Genomic DNA, 21,646 nt, shown 5'->3' with positions numbered 1-21,646 from the left:
TCACCTTCTTCTCTAAGATCATTCAGCTGGTAGGGAGGGCGTGACTCAGAAGTAAGACTTGACTGAGTGGAAGGTGACACAAGTGGTAGACTGTTTGCAGAGGTGGCCCCACTTCTTCGTCTGTTTCCGGTCTTTGGCAATGTGACTGTGAAGCTCTTCCCACCCAGAGCCCGAGCCGATGTTTCCACCCCTAAATCTGGGCTGGATTTAGGATTCTTTATCTCTTTTGGCCGATAAATATGGTGGAAGTGGCAGCGTGTTGCACCGGGCCTTGCCATTTTGGCTGCTCTCGCTTGAACGCTGGCTCAGCCGTGTGAACAATCCAGGTGGGCCTTCCAGAGGAGGAGGGGCCATGCCCCTCACTTATCCCAGCCAAGGCCTCCCTAGATCAGCCACAATAGCTGAGCCCCTAATGTATTGCAAAGCCCAGCCAGGGTCAGCAGACACACCCCCGCTGACCCAGAGCGGACTGCAGACTCAACAGAGAGAGCGGCAGAGACCAGTACACCCCGCCACTACACAAACCCATTAGAAAATAAGGAATTGTATTAAACTATTTGTTTTTCAGGGTGACTTGGTACACAGCAATAGCAAACTGCTACTGCAATGAAAGTGAACAGAACTGAGGGAAATTGTAATAATCTGCTACTTCTTACTGTTAGCATTTTACTAATATTGGAGGACTGCATTCCCAGTCATGCTTTTATTCAAATGTATTTCAATAACTGCGTAAAAGTGAGCCCATTAAGGTTCCTTTCCAGGAAGTCTGGACAGGGTGGCAGGACATGCATGTCTGTGCAGAAAAATGTCTGATCCTTCCTCACATGACTGGGCAGGATTTAAACTCCTGGGTGATTCATTCTTGGATCATATGGACTGAAGACATCCCTGCGTGTAAAGGAGATACAATGTATGATAGTCACACTGGCCACGCACTCTCCTTTTGGTGGATTTGAAAGCATTTAGAACAGGGAAGATATTATACTTAGAGCACTAGAAGGAGTCACATTTATAGAGAGCACGTTGAAAGTGTTCAAGCTGAAACAGGAAAATAGTTCAGGAAAAAGGACACAAAACCCTCCACACAATTCTTCACTCCTTACACATGCACATCATATTCCAAACTTCAGTCAGTAGATGTGCAGCGTGAAAAATATTTTTGTATAATAATAAATTGTATGGGTATTTTTGCTTCATCATATTTAAGGGCATTTCTTACTTAACCATATTAGAGCAGCCTATTTAGTAAAATGTATATTTCTTAGTAGACCCTTCTTGGAAACATCTATTTGACAGTCGATTTTTGCCAGTGGCTGTGGTAAGCATGTGGACACACAGCTGAATAACAGGATAAAGTAGGTAAAACCAGGAGCCCGGCTATAAAACCTACTAGCATGCTCAAGTCTACAGCATCAAGAAGCACAGTAAAGGTAGTGCTATAGGAAAATAATGACGAACATGTAAGTGAAAACTGTGCTCTCACATGTTCCTCTACAACAAAATCATGTAAATGCCCTCAGTAGCCGAGTGTGGTTCAGTCCAGAGGAGTAGTATAATTCATGACTATTCTTCCAGTAAAACAATAGACAAATTACTTGGAATGACATATCTCATAAGAGGATAAATTAGGCTAAAGTAATTCACGTTAACCCATGAGATGCATGAGAATTTCTAATTATGTGGGGTCCAAAGATTGTATTGATGTGTGCAAGAGCTCTGAGGTTTTGAACCCTGCACTCATGGGCACTTTTTCAGCCTAGTACAGCTGGCCCTTGAAAGCCTACCTGCCAAGGAATCTTTCCAGGGCCCCCTTTATGTCTCTGTTCCTGAGGCTGTAAATGAAGGGGTTCAGCATGGGTGTGACCACGGTGTACATCACTGAGGCTGTTGCACTTGACTGTGAGCTGTGTGTACTGGCAGAGCTGAGGTACACGCCTAGGCTCGTACCGTAAAATAAGGAGACAACGGAGAGGTGAGATGCACAGGTGGAAAAGGCTTTGTACTTCCCCTGAGCTGATGAGATTGCACATATGGAAGACACTATCTTAGAGTAAGAGTAGAGGATGCCGGCCAGGGGACCTCCACCCAGCAGTCCAGCTGAAAAATACATCACCATGTCATTAAGAAATGTATCAGAACAGGCAAGTTGGACCACTTGTTTCAGTTCACAGAAAAAGTGGGGGATTTCCAAGTCTGAGCAGAAGGTCAGATCCAATGCCATTAAGAATTGCAGCATGGAATTCAGGACACTCATGATCCAGGACACAAGAACCAGCAGTCCACAGAGCTGGAGGTTCATGATGACCGCATAGTGCAAGGGGTGACAGATGGCCACATACCTGTCATAGGCCATCACAGTAAGGATCAAGACATCCAACACTACAAAAAGCATGAAGAAATACATCTGGGTGATGCAGCCTGCATAGGTGATGGCTTTGCTCTGTGTCTGGATGTTCACCAGCATCTTCGGGACAGTGGTGGAGGTAAAGCAGATGTCAGCCAAGGACAGGTTGCAGAGGAAGAAGTACATGGGCGTGTGGAGGCGGGAGTCTGAGCTGACGGCCAGGATGATGAGCAGGTTTCCCAGCACAGTGACCAGGTACATGGAGAGGAACAGCCCAAACAGGAGGGGCTGCAGTTCTGGTTCCTCTGAGAGTCCCAGGAGAAGGAATTCTGAAATTTGTGTACCATTGCCTGGCTCCATGTGGTGCAAGTGACTACCAAAAAATAGAAAAAGATGAATAACTAATTTTCACATTAGCAAGCCTTAGCAACTGAGAATAAATGTTACATTTATATTTTAGAATATGAAAAATAATTTCCATTTTGATGTAATATCTGGTTCCCATTAAGGCATGTCTAGTGCCATGTCCCATTAGAATTTCCTTTTCTACCATCAACCCATTACTCAAACAAAATGTACATTGATGTTTTATTGAGGATATCATTCATGCGTTTTGGGGGTTATACTCATATATTCACTTTAGACCGTGTTCCAGGCACTGTTCAGTATATTGATGATGAAAAACAAAATCCCTACAAACTGATGATGGACAAAGAACATAATCATATAAAAATAATAATAGAACATATACAATGGAGAACATGTTATATAGAAAAGTAAATCACATTAAATGGAGAGAATGGATAAAGGGTGTTCTTTTTGCCAAGACTTGTCAACAGGCACCTCAAAAGACTAAGCACAAGACAAAGGGGGATGAAGTATTTGCCAGGCAGAAGGAACAGCCTGTGCCAAAGCCCTGAGGAATAGGATTGTTTTAGAAAATCAAAGCTCAGAACGAGCCAGTGTGTCATGGGGCATAAAAGATGAAATCAGAGAATATTAAGAAACAAGGTGACCTGCATGTTGCTATTGAAACTTTAAGTAACAGTAAGTGCCTTGTGACCAAAGTGTAAGTAAATCTTGCACTTTTTAGGCTGGTGGCAAAAGCATCCTGTGGATTGAAAAGGATCTCCTCCTTAGTCCCTTCTCTTGATGGGGGTTCTGGCCCTTGTATTATAAGTCACCTGGAATAAATGAATCCAGGTGCCCCTGCTCTGAGCACTGCTCTCAGTTTATGAGGCAAGTGCGCGTACACACACACACACACACACACACACACCCCCATGGCCTCCTCATCTGTGTTATCTCCATGTATGTCTCACTCACTTTTTAGGATATGAGTAGATAAAACTCGAGCTACCAGATCACGTATCTTTTCCAAAAAAATTTTAAACATAGTACCTTGATATTCCTATGGTAAACCTTCCATGGACAAATAAGCTTGGGGTTCCATATTAGAATGCCCATGCATTTTATGCCCTGTACTTACAGAAACCTAAACACAGAGGGAGAGAGGGACGGGGGACAAGAGGAAGAAAAAAGATCTATTGACAGTAAGCTCAGATGGTCCCCGAGAAACGATGAGGAAGAAAAGTCTTTGGATTCTGGCAGCTTTCCCACCCTATGATACCCCCTTGAAGTCAAACAAAAATAATGAAGGAGAAAAAATACATTTGTCCAAAAGGCAAAGGTAGTTAGCACCATATGGCATGGAAACACCTTATGGACTGACCGCCCCAAGTGAAAACTGACCAACTAAATAAACCAGTATTTTACAAAAAGACGTATTTTTAACATCAAGCAGTAGAAGACTGTTTTTTTTTCCTGTGCCTACTCTGTAGTTATTTGACCAGTTGGTTTTTATAAGGTTAAAATGCAGATGAGACTAATCCTTCCTCACTTTTCTTATGCAGCCCCTTTGCTTTTCTTGGACTTTGGGTTTTGATGTCATTTTTGACAAATCAGTAGGCACTGTCTAATTCTGCTTCTGGTCTTCACCCAACAGGCCTCCCCAGGACGTGCTCAATAAAGCCTGCACATGCCATGGCAATCCGACCTTTCACATGGAGTAATGTTCTTCATGTGACTTAAGTCCAAGCACATTGTCACGCAAACATTATTTCCCCATACTCTGCCTTCATCATCACAATGCCACAGCTGAACAAGCAGGGCTTCACCTCTTTTGTTCACCTTTATATATATGTATGTATATGTGCATTTACATAGGAACACATATAAGTAAATGTGAAGTTATGAAATGAAAGGAATGGCAGGAAGAATAAAACCTGGTTAAACAGTGGGATTTTGCAACTGTATTAAAGAAAATTGAATAGAGCATCAAAAACTAAAGAAAACAATATACTTTAGTAGTTAAACTGGCAAAGGCATAGACACAGAAGGCACTGTATAATGTTCCTAGACATTATGGCAAAGAGCAGAGGCTCAGTTTTATTCTTTAAGTGAATCAAGAATTAGACTTCTGTATATAAGTACATTTAGCACATGGTAAGGTTGCTTTTCAATATACTCGGAAAGATTGGATTGTTGAATAAAAGTGGAAAAATAAATATCCACCTGGAAGAAAATGAAGTTGATCCCCTCAGTCGTGTTACATAAAATCTGAGGGCTTGCCTAGGTACTGGAAGAGTAACCAGTCCTTTTCAGGTGAACAGATAGAAAACTACACATTAATATTGATGGGTGGGCCAAACCACCCTAATTCAGTCAAGAGACTCAGAAGTAATAAGACAATCATATTTAACTAACTAAAGTGTAAAACATTTTCATGGTCAAAACATCCCCCAAAGTCAATTGAGAAATAATATTTTTAGTTATTTTTATTTATATTTTCTTAATTTTTATTAAATTAATTGGGATGACTTCATTTAATAAAATTATATAGATTTCAGGTGTACAGCTCTATAATACATCACCTGTGCATTGCGTTGTGTGTTCAGCGCCCAAGTCAAGTCTCCTTCCATCACCATTTATCTCCCTTTTACCCTCTTTTACGTCCCTCTATGTCCCTGGTACCATAATAATTTTTGAAAATCATTTAAAAGGCTGATAATGAAAGAATAATAAGCATTTGATAATATTCTAATTAAAAATACCATCGAAATGAAACTTTGATCAAAATCAGAAAAAGTTCAGTAAAACATCAAAAAAGCTCTTTCAGACTTGTCAGCCTGGAAAACAATCTTAGACAGGTGTCACATTGACTGGGGTTGAAATTTTAAACAGGTAGCAATTCGGTGCTCTATATTTTTTTTCTGGCAGAACTATAAAGAGTTACAACATTGGGAAAACAAATCTGAAGGCACCTATAAATACTACAAGTACTATGTTCTCTAACTCAAGTTCCTCAGCCTCTGCAGCCTCGACATCCTGGGCCAGGTCTTTGTCTGCGGTGGGTCTCTCCTGGGCACTGCAGGATGTTTAGAGCTACCTGGACTTCACTGACACCTTCCTTGTGACAGCCACAATGCCTCCAAAGATTGCTCAGTGTCCCCTGGTGGAACAGCATTGCCTCTGGTGGAGAACCAGAGTTTTAATGTAACAATCTCAAAATATTTTCATATATTGTTCTAATAGCAATGTATTGAGACGGTATACATTAGATTTTAAGTGTGAATAGCACAGCCACACCACAGAATATTACATAAATGTGGAAATAATGAATCAGCATCTTACACCCTTTTTGACTAGAAGGAAGTCCATAGGTACTGTTGATGAAGAAACACAAGTAGACACATAGAAAGAAAGACTGTACAACACATAAAGACCATTTCTGATGGACAGGATGCTGTTCATGCATTTGTTTAAAAGCATATGAGTGCGTATGTGTGCATACATAGGAAGAGGAGTTTAAAAAAAACTAAGAATTTATGGAATAAAGATTATCAGTCCGAATGAAATTAGCTTAAGCATAATGATTACAAAACAATTGTATGAAAAAAATTAAGTGAGAATCAAGTTAATTTATATTAACAGAAAATAATAATGATAATATCAACATGGGCCAGATTAAATTTCCAGATTCCAGATTAAATTTCCAAAGACTTGGAAATAAAAGAATGTTATAAAAAGGCTTTCAAAATCAGCAAGAAAGCAGTATCTAAGTTATACTGTCTCCTTATATAAAGATATATGGATTCAAATATGCTTATGGAAGATATAGGTAATCTTTAGTCAAATCTTTATAAAGATTGCCTTCCAGAGGGTGGTAGAAGATAATGCCAATTTTGAAAATAGAGCTAATCACAAAAGGCCAAAAGAACAATAAAGAATAAGAGAGACATGAACAAGTTGGCAGTATGTATGTGAAGAGATTTATTAGCGTTAAGTACACAGAAGAACATTCCTTTCATTTTTTTGTTTATAGCAAGGATTCACAAGGGAAATATAAAAGTAACAGATGTAATTTTTTCAGGAAGAAAAGTAAAAAATAAAAAAACAATGGAGAGAAAAAATGTGACTGAGTGATAGATTTGAGCCTATACTGTTAATAAATACTCACAATTCCCCACATATATGTACATAAAGGTACTCAAGGACAAACAACAAAGTTGGAGGGGAAAAAACCTCCAATTTCTTGTTTAGAAGAATGCAAACAAAAAAACCAGGAATAAAAGCATGCTGACTCCACCCTGAAAATGTCAGGAATTGTGCAGACAATTTACAATAATGGACACAAATGAATAACTAACCCACAAATATATTCAGGTCACAGGGAATGAAGTAATGGCAGAGTTAAGCCATTTGGTACACCTCCTTTTACTTCTCAAATACATTCTTCTTCATGTGAACAGAATACCCACAATGAAAGAAGATACTGTGAAATGTACACCTCACGACCACTGTTGCAAGGTAATATTTGCAAGAATTGTATTGGATATGGATCTGTCTCATCAATATGGAAACAGTGTTGAATATACCCCATGACAGAAATAGAGAAGACCTGCCTTCACTTTACCGGACTCCTCTCCGTACCTAGTACTCTATTTTCCTACTCCTTTTAGTTACAAAACTCATTGTACATGTTCTGCTTTTCCTTGAAATACTTGATTCCTCCCATTGCCACGTCTATCTGGGCTTCCATCAGTTAGTTAGCTGGCAGCAATAACCCATGTGTTGCTGAGTTCAATGCCCACTTCTCTTTTTACCATCCGTAACAAATCATGAATTAGGCAACCAACCAACCATAGGCTGATGGTTGTCAAGAGACCTCAGGTAAACGTGCTTGGCTTTGGCTCTCTCTGACCCTTTCCTGGAGCACCTACTGCACCCTTGGCCTCACCTGACTGGGAACTCTGAGAGGAAGTATTCCCAGGGAATAAAGTCCAGCCTCCTGGATGGATGATGATGGGGACTGAAGCTCTCTCCTCAGACAAGACAGCAGGAAGGAGACAAGCATTGGTCGCCTAGACAAACGTAGGGTTTGAAAAGCAACAAGCAGGTCCCATCTAACCTAAGGTCACACACACTGAGAGACTGGAGATGAGGAGCTATTTGCAGCTCCCTTTGTCTGCTCATTAGGTGCATTTCCATCTTGTTATTCCAACATCTAATTACAAGATTTCCCTATGGATCAAGGCACAAGGGAAAATTTTCCAGGAGATTCTGTGTCCCCAAAAGACCAGCCTAGAAGACCAGTGAATCCAGTTTTTATTAGTTCCTCCTCATAAAGCCTGCTAGCCTCCAGAAGTCTAACCTACCAGCACTTTATCCTAACCCTGACTTAAAATTTTTCCAGATTTAAGACTGAAGATCCAGTCTGGATTAGGAAACTCAAGTCTCCAAATACTGACTTGTGGTAGGGGCAAAGCCCCTGAACTCTACAGAAAATTGGTTTTTTTTATCAACAAGAGGGAGAACTAAGTTCCTTTGATTAAACCTTGAGTGTTACACACTGGGCTCATGACACATGGGCCAAAACAATTTGGAATTTCAACCTTATATCACAGGTTAAGAGCTGTCATCTAGTTCCTCACTATGAAATACTTGTTACTTATAAGAAATACATTTAGATTTTTTTGCATTATAATCTAAACTTGAAATAGGAAAGTAAATAGATTCTTCCCTGTAGGCTCCAGAAGAAAGCTAGCCCTGCAAACATCTTGATTTTAGTCCCATGAGATGTTAGGAATTGTTAGAGCATACATGCATTTTTTAATCACTAGTGTGGTAATTTTACATTAGCATTAATAATTGAATACAGACAATTATCCAATGGAATTTTGTTCAGGAATCTGAGACAAAGTGTCTTATTTCATTCATTTAGCTTCCCCTGGGTAAAGGCATTTTGCACTGTAATCCTTCCTTAAGTAGAAGACACGTATAATCAGTTTGGAGATATTGAGCCTTTCTGGCTGGTAGATAATTTTTCTTACATAATTGTAAATGTGCTTCATATTTTAATGCTTTGTGGCATTAGCAGAGTAAAAAAAAATCATCATTTAAGTTTAGAGAATCAAGATGGTGGAGAAGTTAATGGAAGGCACACTGACCTCCTCCCGAACCTGGAATTACAAATAAATTGTAGAGAAATCACCTGGAACAAACAACTGAACAATAGTGAGAGAGGAGCCTTATAACCTCGGACAGACAGAAGAATCAGCTTTAGCACAACCTGACTGGTAAGGAGTGTGGTAGAGACTCAAGAAGGCAGGTGGGGTGCTCATGGGTGGCAGTACCAGAAGAATATTGAAATGGCCAGTTGTATCCCCCTGGGAAGAGTGGGGTCTTAACCATAGGCAGGGATCTCCAGCCTACAGCACCAGAACCCAAAAAGTACACAGATAACAGCCAGCTGCGAAAAGCGGCAGGGTTGCTCTCTGCCAGAGACGGGCAGCTGGAGGCATGAAGACCCTTTTAAAAGGCCAACAGATACATTTTTATTTGAGGCCACTTACCCTGGGCTCTGGCAAAAGTGGGGGCTGAGTGGGTTAGGGACTTCAGAGGAGAGACTGGGGAAGGAGGCTTTGGGAAGAGAACTGAAAGGGTAGCCAATGGTATCCCGATGCTGACTCATCCCCCATATGGCAGCAGCCATCTTGCTCAGGCAGACCACTCCCCTGAGCAGCACCAGTGTGAGAGGGCACAATAACCCTGCCACCAGGGGGGATTCTGCCCCCACCTTGTGTTGCCTACACATGACTGCTGAGAGAAGAAGAGTGATTAGATTAACAACTAAGGGAGACAGCCGTAGACAGTAGACTCCTGGAAGTCTCAAACAGACTGCCTAAGGTCAGACAGGGTCAACAACTGACATCATCAGAGGCAGATCCCGAAATAAAAAACAGCAGTCTCCAACATAGAAGTTCACACCACAAAGTCAGGAAATCAAGACAGATCAATTTAAGAAGCAGAAACAAAAAAGAAGATTCTCAAAAACAATGGGAAGACAAAGAAACACCCCTCCCAGTAAAAGGGAAAGGAGGAATCCCCAGAAAGAGAACTAAATGAAATAGAGGCAAGTAAACTATCAGATATTGAGTTCAAAACAATGGTTCTAAGGAAGCTCAATGAGCTCAGTGAGCTCAGAGAAAATTATAGAAAACTACAGGGAAACTACGAGGACCTAATTGCAAACTATATCAGCATGAAAAAGGACATAGAAACTATCAATAAGACACAAGAGGAAATGAAGAATACAATTTCTGAATTGAAGAACACAGCAGAACAAATCAAAAGCAGGCTAGATGAAGCAGAGGATTGAATCAGCGACCAGGACAAGGTAGGAAAAAAAGCTCCCAGAAAAAGCAAGAAAATGAAAAAAAAAACTCAAAAAGAATGAAGAGACATTTAGGGACATGCAGAACAACCTGAAATGTAATAATATCCATATAATAGGGATACCAGAAGGAGAAGAAGAGGCAGGGATAAAAAACCTGTTTGAAAAAGTAACGATGGAAAACTTCCCTAATTGGAGGAGAAAAAAAGCCACACAAGTCCAGGAAGCACAGAGGGTCCCATTCAAGAGGAACCCAATGAGGCCCACTCCAAGACACATCATCATTAAAATGGCAAATATCAAAGACAGAGAATTCTAAAAGCAGCCAGGGAGAAAGAAGTAGTAACATATAAGGGAGCCTGGATACAGTTAGCAGCTGACTTCTCAACAGAAACTCTACAAACCAGAAGGGAATGGCAAGAAATATTCCAAGTCGTGAAAAACAAAGGCCTGCAACCAAGACTGCTCTACCCAGCAAGGCTCTCAATTAATAAAATGGAAGGCAAAGTAAGGACTTTCCCTGACAAAAGAAGGCTAAAAGAATACACCTCCACCAAATGAGCATTGCAAGATATGCTAAAGGGACTGCTGTAAGAAGATCAGGAAAAAGAGTCTATGAATACCTAGTTCCTTTCACAGTCACCAGTACTTGATATTACCAATATATTTAATACTTATGAATCTGATTGTGACAATGATGTGTTATTTTGTTACTTTATTATTTGTTGAAACTAAATCTGTTTTTGTATATCTCTTGCCTATTTCTATTATATTTCAAAAGCTTTAAATGACCTTTTGGTATTCTTTATCCATTTTTTTATTGACTGTTTGCAGAATATTTTCCATTAAAAAAAACAAACTATTAACCCTTTTTTAGATGTGTTACAAATACTTTCCTATTCTATTACTTGTCCTCTAATTTTTTTTGTATGTATATTACTGTATAGTCTTAAATGTTTAATATAGCCATATTGTCAATGTTTTACTTCACAGCTTCTGGGTTTGAACATTTTACTTCAGGATAAGAAAAATATTAGTTTGTATTTTCTCCTAAAACTTAGATCTCCTTAGATTTTACATATTGATTTTTAACTCACCTGAATATTTTTTGTATAATGGATGAAATAAGGCTCTATATTTGTTTTATTTCAAGAAATAGAGGTTCATGCACATTAATAGTTGAATAAACCTTATTTTCCCTATTGATTTGAAATATCAATTTAATCATATATTACATTGTTATACAGATATATACATTTGTTTCTAGAATACTCATTTTATTTTATTGGTCTACTTGATCATTTCTGTGCTGGTGTCATGTTGTTTTAATTGCAGAGACTTTATAATGGATTTAAATTTTTTAATATTTTATAATGGATATTGACATTTAAAAATAAATAAATAAATAATATCTGCATGTTTAAAAAAAGAAAGAAAGAAGGAACTCCTTCCTTTTGTGATGACATGGATGGAACTGGAGAATATTATGCTAAGTGAAATAAGCCAGTCAGTGAAAGACCATATTATCGCACCTGTAAGCGGAATCTATTCAACAAAATAAGCTAATGAACAAACTAAACCACAGTCATGGAAACATGGAGCAGACTGAAAGTGACCAGAGGAGACAGGGAAAGAGAACAATGGTGGAAAGGGAAGGGGACTAGACAGAGAACATGTATGAATGACCCATGGACATGGACAACAGAGTGGGAGTTGACTGTGGGAGAGGGGGACAGGGTGGGATGGGTGGAGGGGGGTAACAGGGGAAAAATTGAGACAGTGTAATAGACTAAACATGATTTTAAAATAAAAAATTAAAAATAATTTTTAAAAAATAATAAATAAATGTATGTGTACCATTTACTTTATTTTTTTAATTGTTGTTCAGCTACAATTGTCCCCATTTTCCCCCCACCATCTCCCCTACCCCGCCCAACCCCATCTCCCACACTCAATCCTACCCCTCTGTTGTCTTTGTCCATGGGTCCTTTACACATGTTCCTTGACAACTCTTCCCCTTCTTTCCTCCATTATCCTCCCTCCCCTCTAGTTACTGTCAGTTTGTTCTTTATTTTGGTGTCTCTGATTATATTTTGCTTGCTTCTTTGTTTTGTTGACGAGATTACACTTACTTTAAATCTTCATTTCTAAACTTCTACATCTTTAAATTTTATGTTAATTTAAACATTCATTCTTTTCAACTTCCTCTTAAGTTTTCTTTCAAATATGAGATTATATATGAGTCTGTTTTTGTGTACAGATGTGTGTGCATTTGAAATAAGAATGTACATGAACAAATACACATATACATACATACAACTTTATCTTTGAACAGTTTATTTGGACTCAACAAAATATGTCCACATATCTCATTTCTTTCTTTTTTGGGGGGGGGGAAGGGAGGGAGTAGTATTTATTTATTTTTATATATTTTATTATGCTATTACTGTTGCCCTAATTTTTCTTCCTCTGCCCCCCTCCACCCAGTACTGTCATTCTCTCTAGCAATTCTCCCCCTTTATTCATGTCCATGGGTGGTACATGTAAGTTCTTTGGCAACTCCATGTTCTTAACATCTTCCTGTCTATTCTGTACCTACCAATTTGTACTTCCTAATCCCTGCATGTTTTCCCCCATTATCCTCCTGTCCCCTCCCAACTGATAACCCTTCAAATGATCTCCATTATCTATGATTCTGTTTCTCTTCTGCTTGTTTGCTTAGTTTGTTTTTTAGATTCAGTCATTGATAGTTGTGAATTTATTGCCATTTTAATGTTCATAGTTTCAATATTCTTCTTTTTCTCAACTAAGTCCCTTTAACATTTCATATAGAAATGGTTTGGTGATGATGAGCTCCTTTAACTTTACCTTATCTGGGAAGCACTTTATCTGCCCTTCCATTCTAAATGATAGCTTTTCTGGATAAAGTAATTAGGTTGTAGGTCCTTCCTTTTCATCACTTTGAATACTTCTTGCCAATCCCTTCTAACCTGCAAAATTTCTTTTGAGAAATCAGCTGACACTGTTGTGGGAACTCCTTTGTAGGCAACTATCTGCTTTTCTCCTGCTGCTTTTAAGACTCTCTCTTTGTCTCCGACTTTTGGCGTTTTAATTATGATGTGTCTTGGTATGTTCCTCTTTGGGCCCAACTTGTTTGGGACTCTCTGTGCTTCCTGGACTTGTATGTTTATTTCCTTCACCAAGTTAGGGATGTTTTCTTTCATTATTTTTTCAATAAGTTTTCAATGTCTTGCTCTTTCTCTTCTCTTTCTGGCACCCCTATAATTCAAATGTTGGTACCTTTGAAATGGTCCCAGAGGCTCTTTAGTCTATCCTTGTATGGGGAGATTCTTTTTTCTTCTTGTTCTGATTGAATGTTTGTTTGTTTTTATTCCTTATATTCCAAATCATTGACTTGATTCTTGGCTTCATCCATTCCACTGTTGGTTCCCCGTAAACTTTTCTTTATTTCACTTAGTGTAACCTGCATGTCTCCTTCGTCTTTTTTATACTGTTGAAGTATCCAATGAGTTCATCGAGCATCCTAATAACCAGTGTTTTTAACTCTGCATATGAAAGGTTGCTTATCTCCATTTTGTTTAGGTCTTTTTCTGGAGTTTTGTTCTTTTCTTTCATTTGAGCCATATTTCTTTGTCTCCTCATTTTGGCAGCCTCCCTGTGTTTGTTTTTATGTATTAGGTAGAGCTGCTTTGGCTCCCTGTCTTAGTAGTGTGGCCTATTGCAGAAAAGCACACTGGTAAGTTGGATGGGGTGGAGCCTTAGGTAATTGCCAGGGCAAAGCAACCCGTGTGAACCAGGTTGATGGAATTTCCAATATGGCTTTGCCACTCTGTGGCTCTGTGTTGGGGAGGGCTCTGGGAGAGGCAATGCTGCTGCCTGTCCGCTGGAGTTTTGTCTGGGAGAAAACTGCCCCCTGGCACTCATCCTCGCACTCACCCTGATGCCAATCACTTTAGTTTCTCCCTGTATGCCACTGGTGCTCTTCCAGCTGCTGCCCCAGTGCTGGAGCCCACAGAGAGTGAGTCTGTGTCAGTCCTAAGTCCATTACAGGCTCTTTAAAAGGATTAGCCTGAGGATCCTGCAGTTTCTTCCACTTCCCCAACCACTACTGGTTTTTACAGACAGAAGTTATGGGGATTTATCTTCCTTGCACTGGAACCCTGGTCTGAGTGGTCTGGTCTGGGGTTGGGATCCCTCACTACCAAGGTAACCCTCCTGACTGTTATCTGCCCAGCGTGGGTGTGGGACCACCTGTTCTATGTCTGCATTTCCATGCATCTCTGCCCTTCCTAACAGTCTGGATGCATGTGATGTTTTTAATTCTTTGGTTGTTGGACTTTCATACAGCTCAATTTTCTAACAATTCTGGGTAACAGTTGTTTTGTAGTTTAGTTGTAATTTTTGCTCTGGTTGTGTGAGTAGGCAAGCCATCTTGACCGGACTCATTTATTTCTTGCAACATTCATCTGAAGTTATGTTTGTTATCATATATTACCTTCAGGAATAAGGAAATTGAGGCTTAGTTTCAACAATAACATTAAGAAGAGATTAAAGTTTATTGTGCACTTCTTGACTTATACACAAATGGAAATGTGAGGTATGGACTGTAATTCTTGTATGGCTTTAATTGAATTATATATTTTAATCATGTTATACTTATTTTATGTAATTATACTTCAATAAATTACTTAAAAGGAAAAAATGTAGCAGTGCATGGATTTAAGTAAGATCTAGAGCTCAGGTAGCTGATTCATACTCAAAAATGGTAGAAGGTATCTGTTCCACCTGGGGAAAAAGCAAAGTACAATCTAAAAAAGAAAATAAATAAACAAAATAGAAACAAACTCATAGATACAAAAATCAAGCTGATGGCTACTAGAGAGGAGTGGCTGTGGGATGGGGGAATAAGGGGAAGGGGATTAGGAAGGATAAACATCCAGTTATAATATAAGCCATGGGGATGTAAAGTACAGCATAGGAAATACAGTCAATAATACTGTAATAACTATGTATGGTGATATGTGGTTATTAGATTTATTGTGGTCGTCACTTTGTAAGGTATATAAATGTTGAATCACTATGTTATATACCGGAAATTAATACAATGTTGTATGTCAACTATAATTAAAAATAAATTTAAAAGGTACAATTGTCAATAATTATATAGGTGAGGCTAATGTAATCACCATGGCCCTCTGAATGAGGAAGAGGAAGGAAGACTATGTAGCTGGTATCAGAGCAAGATTTTAAAATGCTACACTGGCAGCTTTAAAGATGGGTAAAGGGAACTGATGTCACAGTAATGGCAGCATGGAGAGATCCCCTTGGTCTCTTCCCCTGAAATTTCAACAATTTGAACAGCTGTAATTCAACAAGGGATTCTCGGCTCAACGTACATGCATGCCGGAGAGATCCGCGCATTGAAGCATTTAAAGGTAGGAAAGCAGGAACGAACAGGAAAGGCAAGAAAGGAAGAGGGCATAGAGTAGCCATGAAAAAACGCAGCCTTACAATCTGGAGCTCACAGCAGGGTTCAGCCTGGAGAGGGGAGAAAGCCAGTTGTGGCTGGCACCTCCTTCAGCTGGGAGGCCCAGAGAGATTCAGTGGGCACTCCTTCAGGAATGAGCAGTGTGAGCTGCAACTGAGCCAAGAGACCTGGGCAAGGACACAGCCCAGGAGTTCTACTGAAGCGGTCAGGCAGTTGGCATTCCAGGCAAAGAAATAAAGCCATTGAGTCCTGTTGTCCTATAGACTCCCAAAACTCACGTTCTGTCACCCTTGGTGTCAAGTTGTGGAGCATGTATCTGCAAATATAGAATCGCTCTTTCCTCTGAATGAAGTGTGCACAGGGTGACTGATCCCTGCTTGGGGTGCTCAGGTCGGGGGGACCCATGGAGGTCCAAGGTCACCATTACCAAGAGGGCAAAACAAAGAGGGCAGTCAGGTGACCCCACACAACCCCACCCCCAAGCATTGTTGCTACATTGACTGCAGCCACTGGGGTCAGCTTTGGGACTTCACAATTTCAAAAACTTTTGACTCTGTGCCACCTATTATAAAATGATGGCCAGACTTCTTCAGAGCAGACTTCAGGCCAAGATGGAGGTGTAGGTAGATACTCTTTGCTTTCTCACACAACCAAAAGAAGGACAAAAACAAATTTAAAAACAAAAAATAACCAGAATGCCAGAAAATCTAACTGTATGGAAGTCTGACAACCAATGAGTTAAAGAAAAACCATTCATCCAGACCAGCAGGAGGGGCAGAGACAGGCAGCCGTGGCAGAGAGCACATGCAGCAGGATAGCAGCTAGCAGACTGGGCCGTCCCACGTTTGCGTGAGGACAAATCGGAGGAATGGCTGGGGAGTGAGACAGACCATGAAGGCCAGGGTTCCAGTGCAGGAAAAGAAAGCCTCAAAACCTCTGGGGGTAAAAACCTGTGGGGGTTGGGGAGGCAGGAGAAACTCCCAGCCTCATAGAAGAGTCTGTTGGAGAGACTCAGAGGGTCCTCGAACGTACACAGACCCACCCACCTGGTAATCAGCACCAGAAGGGCCCAATTTGTTTGTGGGTAGCAGGGGAAGTGCTTGAAAGCTGCCGAGAGACAAGCAAGTGGCATTGTTCCCTCTCAGACACCCCTCCCCCACAGACAGCGTCACAACTCGGCGACCTGGGTTGCCCCACCCCGACGAATACCGAGGGCACCGCCCCTTCCAACATAGCAGGCACACTGAAACAAAGAAATATGGCCCAAATGAAAGAACAGATCAAAGCTCCAAAAATAGCACTAAGCTATGTACAGATAGCAAAACTATCAGATGCACAGTTCAAAACACTGGTCATCTGGATGCTCACTGAATTGGTTGAATATGGTTGCAAAATGGAGAAAAAAACAAAGGTTATGCAAAGTGAAATAAAGAAAAGTTTACAGGGAACCAACAGTAAACGGAAGGAAACTGGGGCTCAAATCAATGATTTGGAGCAGAAGGAAGAGATAAACATTCAACCAGAACAGAATGAAGAAACAAGAATTCAAAAAAAATGAGGAGGCTTAGGAACCTCTGGCACAACTTTAAATGATCAAACATCTGAGTGATTAGGGGTGCCAAAAGGAGAAGAGGAAGAGCAAGAAATTGAAAATTTATTTGAAAAAATAATGAAGGAGAACTTCCCCAATCTGGCAAAGGAAATAGACTTCCAGGAGATCCAGGAAGCTCAGAGAGTCCCAAAGAAGTTGCACCCAAGGAAAACACACAAGGGCACATCTTAATTAAGCTACCCAAGATTAAAGATAAGGAGAGAATGAAGTTAAGATCACCATCAAATTTACAAAATAAACAGGGATAATTTGTGACAACAAAGCATAAATGGGGAGGGGATAAAGGTCTGAATTTGCAAAGGAGGATGGAGATCAGATGCATTCAAGAGAAAAAACTACTGTATATATGAAATTTTCTTTTCCATAAATGAAATGATAACAACACACAAAGAATCCAAATCTGAGAAACATAACTTAAAAAAGAAGAAGAAAGAAGTATGAAATACCACCAAACAAAAACAATAGAAACACAAAAGTAGAAAATCAATGGAGACACAGAAATGCCAGGGGGAAAAAAAAGATAAAATGTCTATAGGATATCCTATACATCAATACATAATTAAATGTAAATGGACCAAATTCACCAAAAGAAGAGACACACAGTAGCAGATTGAACCAAAAAACAAAAACAAAACCCAACCATATGCTGCCTTCAGGAGACACCTTGCCTAAGGTAGAAAGACAAAGGTAGATTCAAAGAGAAAGGGTAGAAAATTATTCTCCAAGCAAATAACATCCACAGAAAAGCTGGTGTAGCCATACTTGTATCTGACAAAATAGATTCCAAAATAACAAAGGTAACACTACCTCAAGAAGACGTAATACTTCCTACTATGTGAGGGGGTGTAGGTGGAGGCAGTCTGGCTCCCTCACCCAGATGTGTGGGTAACTGGAGGGAGCAGCTCCTCACAACCTTGAAGGAGTCTGATAAAGCAGAGTTCCCACAGTCTTGAGCCTGGGTCTCACGGCCTTGAGCCCAGGTACAATAAGCTGCCCATAGCCTTGAGTAGGCTCACATGCGCAGCTCAAGATAGTTGCTTCACTTTTTGGCCTGTAGCCTGCTTTGTTTAGGGCTAGTATTTAAGGGATGGGAGCTTTGGACGAGATGGGGAGTCGGGGCACTGACTTGGACACGGGCTTGTGGCCTGTGTGACTGCCTCCACACGGGCTTGTGGACTGCGTGCAGCACATACACGGGCTTGTGGCCTGTGTGACTCTCTTGAATAAAGGCATGTCAAGCCTCCCCACGGTTCCACGCATCTTCTTCCATGTACCCAAGCCCCAGGTGGACCTGCCCAGCCTAGAGAGGCTGCAACACAGGGGGAACCAAAAAACTGAAATTTATTTATTAAAAATTGAGTATTTATTCTTACATGTTAAACTTTGGTCTCCTTCAAAGTTCTCTCCATTCGATGCAATACACCTATCTAGATGTTCTTTTCACCGCTCAAAACAGTTTCTTAACTTGTTGATTTTGATGCCATTTAGTGCCTCTGCTGTTTTTGTTTCACCTCTTCCACGTTGGCAAAACATTTCCCTTTGGGGGCTTTTTTTTATCTGGGGAAACCAAAAAAGTCACTTGGGGTGAGATCAGGTGAATAGAAGGGTGGGGCATGGGGGTCATGCCATTTTTGGTTAAAAAGTGCTGAACACTCAGTATGGAGTGGGCAAGTGCACTCGTAAATCACCCATCATGAAATGGGCAAACTTGAAAGTGTCTTCAAAAAAAATTTACTGAATCTGAATGCAGCCTCTCACACCACCACCAGCTGGTACACTGATACAGATGGGTTCCTAGAACACTCACCTAGGTGAGGAAACCTTTACTACAAGGGACCAGACCTCCAGAAGATAATCCTGGGGTTTTTTTCTGGGGGGGGGGCCCTCTCCTACAGGAATTAACCAATGAATGCATAAATAAGTGGAACAACAAACTGAGGTCTCTCTCTCCCCGTCTCCCTTTAAAATCAATTAAAAAAAAAAAGAATGGCATTTAAAGGAAGGAATGTCCTGACCCAGGAAAGCTGCCTCCTGGCTGTCCCACCATCATCACTGCCTAATTATTTAATTCAGGGGAAGTCTCCTGAGCATCAGAATTGGGGAGAGGGGGCAGAGTGTCTATTTGCTGTAAAGGATTCCCACATCTCTTTCCCCTGACTATATCTGAACAGGAGGACTTGGACATTTGTCATATTTAGTTATCCACATCAGTGTTTCCTATTCTTCCTGTGGTTGTGAGGTGAGTAAATGTTTTTCCGCAGTCTTCCAGGGACAAGCCAAACACCAAAGGCTCTAGACTCTCATTATAACTAATTTTCTCTCTAGCAGAACTGGAGACCCTGAGGGGTTTCTGAAGCAATGGCTCTCCCTGGAGCCCCTATCCCCAGATGATGACATCTGTCTCTGCAGAGGCAGAGGCAGCCCTGGGTAAGCCTATGAAGCTAGTCCAGGGAGGTTTTATTAGGATCTGTCTTGGAACAAGGGCGGTTGACAAGCTCATGGAGTGTTGAGAAAGGCCCCTCAACTATGCACACAGGCCCTGGTGAATCAGGATGAGCACGTGAAATCCAACCTGTGGGGATCTTGTGGATCCAGGTATGATTCAACATTAGTAGAAGGATGGATCTAAAGAATTGCTGATGTTGTTTTCCACAGATATGATGGGTTGAGTATACACATGTATTTGGATGGAAAGATGAACTTTTGCCTCCCTCCTTGATGTTTGCCAACCCACAAGCAGATGTCCTGTTAATGCTGAATTCTTAGTCTTGCCTTGTCTGTCTTCATTGTTATGAACCCAAGAAAGGCAGGCCTCTAAACAGCAGGAAGTCATCTGTGTCGATGTTTAATCCATATTGAAGGTCAGCGCATGTTGACCTTCCATAAAAGCTGTTGGAAGCAGCCAGGCATGGGCATCTGACCAAGACAGCTTATCTGGCATGGTTTGGGGTCATCTCCAGTTCACCTTCTGAGGACTGGTCATTCTTCCCCCGCCCCCGCCCCCAGAGGACCTCTCAGTTCTGAACTCCTGGGCAGAAGAGTGGAGCATTGATTTCAAGAAAGATGCAGCATTCAGAGTAGAGAGTGCTTAGGATTTGGAATCAAATGACTTCAAATTCTAGCCTGTCTTCTCAGTCGGTGTGTGACTTTAGGTTAGTCACTTACCCTCTCCCAGTCCATTTGTCAATAACATTAGTTCCAACAAAAATATTGTTTCCCTGCAGAATGTATTCATTGAGCAACAATTAATTGAACAAACTCTGCTGTGGATTCTTGAGCTGGGGGTAATTGGATGTGAGGATTAAATAAACAATAAATGACCATGTCCTGCAAACTGCTATTTGATGAATTAGATGACCAAGGGTCCAGTTCATTCCTGGTCATAGCAGAGAGATGTGAAGGTCTTATTTGCAACAAAAGGTCAAATAATGTTGCTGCCTTTCCCCTGGTCCCTTAGTGTCACCAGAGGAACCCCTAGACCCACATTTTGACATTACTCAGGTAAATGGGGAAAGGAAGAGGGGAAACCACAAATTGGAAACTTGCCAAAGGGGCTCCCCTTCAACCCATGTGAGGAGTATAGATTTAGGAGTCACAGTGAAAGGATCCAGCCCAGATTAAAGTGAGCTCTGCCCAGCTCTGCCTGTCTGACTGACAGAGAAGAGGTTGGATGGACGGACATTTTTTTTCCAAAAGATGTCTTGAAGGGAAAGAGTTTATTAAAAGCTCAGGACACAAGAGGATCATAGCCAGAATCTCTAGCCACAGCGGAACTGTCTGTTAGAGACTACAAACACCCTGGGGCATGCCTTTTTTAAAAGACGGATCAATAACCATGGACCACTGGGGCACCCTGGAAGGAAAGGTGAGTTTGGGAGCATGCAGAACTGTGTGTGTGTGTGTGTGTGTGTGTGAGACCAATCCTGAAATATTCATTACAGTGTTTGGGGGAGTATGTTGAATGCAAAAGGAAAAAGAGACTTTGGAATCATATCCCTCTTTTGCTCAAATCTTGGCTGTTACTTCCTTGTTGGGTGATGCTGGAAAAGTCACCACACTTCTCTGAACCTGTCTCCTCATCCCTCCAAAAAATATAAATATCTACAGTGTTTTTTTTAATTATGATAAAAAATACACAATAAAAATAAAATAAAAATTTACCACCTTAGTCACTTTTAAATGTACTGTTGATGCCATTAAGTGTATTCACATTGTTGTGCAAACATGTCCACCATCCATCTCTGGACTCAAGGATTGAAGTGTTAAGCATGTAAACACTGGATGCCTTCCACACAGTCAGCACTCAGTTGGCATCAGCTCCTTTCAGGGTGAGGATATGTGAGTGAACAGAGCAAGGTCAGATTCATTTGGCCACTTACATAGCCCTTGATGAAAGTTTGCAGGCAAAGCTATTTTACCAGCTGGGAGACTTGGTGATCTGGAAGC

The 21,646-nt window shown here is 40.8% G+C and overlaps 1 protein-coding gene across 1 annotated transcript; it reads right to left on the bottom strand.

The window, feature by feature from the left end:
- Positions 1-1,780: 1,780 nt before the first annotated feature.
- LOC129061510 (olfactory receptor 7A10-like) lies at positions 1,781-11,344 on the bottom strand. The gene is made up of 2 exons (XM_054562179.1): positions 11,333-11,344; positions 1,781-2,713 (listed from the first exon to the last, which is right to left on the bottom strand). The coding sequence occupies exon 2, from the start codon at positions 2,702-2,704 to the stop codon at positions 1,781-1,783; it is 924 nt and encodes a 307-aa protein (XP_054418154.1). The 5' UTR covers positions 2,705-2,713; positions 11,333-11,344.
- Positions 11,345-21,646: the final 10,302 nt, after the last annotated feature.

This window comes from Pteronotus mesoamericanus, unplaced genomic scaffold (genome assembly GCF_021234165.1).
Source record: "Pteronotus mesoamericanus isolate MK-2021 breed Mesoamerican mustached bat unplaced genomic scaffold, CSHL_Meso_final scaffold_636, whole genome shotgun sequence".
Taxonomy (NCBI): domain Eukaryota; kingdom Metazoa; phylum Chordata; class Mammalia; order Chiroptera; family Mormoopidae; genus Pteronotus; species Pteronotus mesoamericanus.
The sequence above is the reverse complement of the archived record's forward strand: the minus strand, read 5'-3'. Positions and strand labels throughout refer to the sequence as shown.

Coding starts and splice junctions, on each gene's coding strand:
- LOC129061510 (XM_054562179.1), bottom strand. CDS start 2,704: ATGGAGCCAGGCAATGGTACACAAATTTCAGAATTCCTTCTCCTGGGA.